This window comes from Emiliania huxleyi (genome assembly GCF_000372725.1).
Source record: "Emiliania huxleyi CCMP1516 unplaced genomic scaffold EMIHUscaffold_22, whole genome shotgun sequence".
Lineage (NCBI taxonomy): Eukaryota > Haptophyta > Isochrysidales > Noelaerhabdaceae > Emiliania > Emiliania huxleyi.
In genome coordinates, this window is record NW_005200417.1 from 470,006 (window position 1) to 473,560 (window position 3,555).

The 3,555-nt window shown below is 63.5% G+C and overlaps 1 protein-coding gene across 1 annotated transcript; it reads right to left on the reverse strand.

Annotated features, from left to right (window-relative positions):
• Positions 1–780: 780 nt before the first annotated feature.
• On the reverse strand, positions 781–2,207 carry EMIHUDRAFT_434878 (hypothetical protein). The gene has a single exon (XM_005780140.1). The coding sequence runs from the start codon at positions 2,174–2,176 to the stop codon at positions 1,118–1,120; it is 1,059 nt and encodes a 352-aa protein (XP_005780197.1). The 5' UTR covers positions 2,177–2,207; the 3' UTR covers positions 781–1,117.
• Positions 2,208–3,555: the final 1,348 nt, after the last annotated feature.

Here is a 3,555-nt window from a genome sequence, read left to right on the forward strand (position 1 = left end):
CCGGCAAAGGAGTTCGTTTGGTTTGGCCAGTTCCAGTTTGGCCAGTTTTGCCAGTTTGGTTTGAAGTTTGGCCCTTTTGGGCTCCCGGGGGAGCTAGGGGGGGAGTGGTCCGACGAACCCCTTGACTTGAAGGGGGTGTTTGCCGAGGAGTTCCCGGAGCCGACCGTTTTGTTGCCGTACGCGGGGGATTTGGCCCGGAGGGATTCCAGGTCCCCGCATTTGTTTGAGCATGATTTGGCCGAGCTGGTGAGGGAAATGGCCTCCCTCCTTGGGGACGGGGGGGGAGTTTTGATTGTTCCTTTCGCCATCCTTTTCGGGCCGCACGCCGGGGGCCCGCACGGGAAAGAGGGCCTTTAGGGTTTTTGAGCCCCCCCCCGGGGCCCTCCCGGGTTCCTCCCCCCCCGGGGGCTTTCGAAATTGGTTGAGGGTTGGCATGCCCCTGCACGCCTGCACCGCCACAACCCTCCCATTCCCAAAGAGAAGGTTTTGCCCCCCCCCCCCCCCCCCGTTCCGCAAGCCCTTCCCCCTGAGCCCCCCTCCGCGTATGCTCCTCGCTCGACCTGTTTTGGTGGCGGGGGGTGCCCAGCCGCGACCGGGGCTAGAGATGTGCTTGTCCCCTTCCCATGTGCCCCTTCCCTTCCCCGCCCCCCTGCCCGTGCTGCCGTGCATGCATCGTTCCGTCCGCCCCGTGCGTCACACGCGAGGCGTAGGCAGCGCACACCACATGAGCGAGCCTCTATTTTATAGTGAGTGCGATGCGTAGTGTGTGTGACGCGCCAGTTTTTCGTGTACATGTATAGTTTTAAACTCTAATAGTTTAGTGAAGAGGCAGTTACCAGTTTACCTAGTGGACAAAAATCACGTCTCCGCCTAGACATGCACATCGGTGTCATCGCCCGCCGGTTGCGCGGGGGGCGCGGGCGGGCGGCGGGGCCGGGGGCGGGGCGCCCCCACAGTGATCACTCTATATAGCCATAGGCTATAGCCCGTAGAGCCCATACGCGACTCGCGAGCCCGCCTACGTACACACGCCCGAGCACCGCCCGCCCATCCTCCTCTCGACTCACCCGCCGCTCGGGGCGGTGGGCTAGCCGTGACGACAGGCGCCATGGCCCGCTCAGGCGCTCGCCGCCGTCGCGTCATCAACGATCTTGCGGAGCTCCTCGATCTCCTGCACAGCAAAGCAGAAGGAGAGGATCAAGCCGAGCCAGCACGCAAAGTAGCCGTTTGCTAGGCTGGTATTGGTGAAGGGCTTGTCGAACGTGAGTACGATGGCGGCCGCGGCCCACAGGCACACGAGCACAAACGCGACGAGCTTCGGCAGCGTGTCCGCCATCCTCTGGCCGTTGCGCCCAAAGTCGAGGCGGCTGCCGCGGTCGTCGAGTGCGAGGAGGAAGAGGATGCCGACCAGCGAGATGATGCCGACGGAGAGGCCATACTTGCACTGGTCGAGGTCGAGCCTGCTCTGGCCGAAGCTGTTGTCAGTGGTCGTGGCGATGATCAGGACGACGGACGGCACGATGAGCCCAAACAGGGGGCCCTTAGAGCGCGCCCTGCTGGCCAGGCTGTCGAGGGTGCGACCGGAGGCGTCGGCGAGGTAGCCCGCCGACGCAAAGGCGCCGGCCCAAAGCGAAAAGTACCCGTTGCCGGTGATGGCGAATGGTGCGAAGTTGAAGGTAAGGACGCAGGCGCCGACAACCCACCAAACAAAGAAGAAGAAGGCGATCAGCATCTCGTTGGTGACCTGGCCCACGCCCTGGAGCTCAAACTGGACCTTCTTCAGGTTGCTATCCCTTGAGCGATACACCAGCAGCGTGAGGAGGCCGAGCCCCGCGCCGACCGCGCCGACCGAGACCGCGTAATCGCCGTACGAGCTATTCTCCCCAGCATACTGGGCAGAGGCGCCGATGAGGACTGCAGCGGCTATGACCATGAACGCAATCCAGTAGCCTGGCTTGCGCGAACCCGGGAGGCTCAGGCTCGGCAGGCCGGCGCCCAGCTTGTTCTGGACGTTATGGGCCGCGTTCTCGATGTCGCCCACAGCGCCGCCGGTGATGTCGTTGGCGACGTCCTTTGATTCGTCGACAACGTCGCTCACGGCATTGATGACGTCGTCGACGATGCCGCGCGCCTGCGGCTCCTCGGTTGACACAGGCTCCTCGGTGGCAGCCATCATCCTTCCTCCTCAGTTCCTACTTCCGGCCTTGGTCGGGATGCCAACCACCTTCTTTGGCCTCATTTTTTTACTTTACAATTCTCACACACACACACACACACATCGATTGGTGTTTTGCGGGGTGGTAGGGAATCTGTGGCGTGAACACAGAGATTACGGGGCCCGGTGTGGGGTTCATGTTTTCTCTCTTGCGTTTAGAGAGATGGGGCAGTCGGAGAAGGGGCAACTCCGTGCACTGACGGTCGGCCGTCAGAAAACACGCCTGCGTGGATCGCGTCACACCAATCCTCGCTACCCAACGCGGCCAAAGGATATCCACCTCGAGAACCTGAGAGAGAGAGAGATTCTAGAGATTCTTCTCTTCTTGCGTTTATGTGAACACAGCCTTTCCTCCGGTCTTTTACCCGCCGGTCCGGACCGTTCTGTGCAAGGCCGTCTGCCACTGAGGCAAGGCTACTCGCTGGTTTCCTGTGTTCGCTCCCCTCCCTTCCTTGCCCCGAAACGAACCGGACAACGCGCTTCTTGATCTGCGTTGCTCTCCCTGTCCTCGATGTCGCTGGCGATGTTCATGGGTCTCACGCTACCTTCTGCCTCCGCGCTGGCGCTCGGCCGCGCCGGCCGCTTCGCCGCGCAGCAGCGCTTCGCGGCGCGCGGCGCGGTCCAGATGGCGGCCGACGGCCCGGTCTGCATCGTCACCGGCGGCTCCCGCGGCCTCGGCCGCGCCATCGCACTCAGCCTGGGCAAAGAGGGGTGCCGCGTGGTGGTCAACTATGCCGCCTCCGCGGCGGCGGCCGAGGCGGTGGTGGAGGAGATCAAGGGGCTCGGCGGCGACGGCGTGGCGGTGCAGGCGGACATGTCTTCTCCTGAAGGGATCAACACGCTGTTCAAGGCCACCGCGGATGCGTTCGACGATCCGGTGGGTGTGCTCGTGAACAACGCGGGCATCACGCGCGACACGCTCATCCTGCGCATGAAGCAGCAGCAGTGGGAGGACGTCATCAACACCAACCTGAACGGCGTCTTTTACGCCTCGCAGGCGGCCGCGAGATATGGGGAGATATAGCGTCTTTTACGCCTCGCAGGCGGCCGCTATGATAGACATGATAGACATGATAGACCCTTCTTTTACGCCTCGCAGGCGGCCGCGCCTCGCAGGCCGCCGGCGCCGCCGACGCGCCGCCCGAGAGCTGACGCGCCAGCCGCGCCCCCGCTTCAGGCGGCGGCCAAGACCATGTGCAAGGCGCGCAAGGGGCGCATCATCAACATCGCCTCCGTCGTCGGCAAGATTGGCAACCCGGGCCAGGCAAACTACGCGGCGGCAAAGGGAGGCGTCATCGCGATGACTATGACGATGGCCAAGGAGCTGGCGTCGCGCGGCG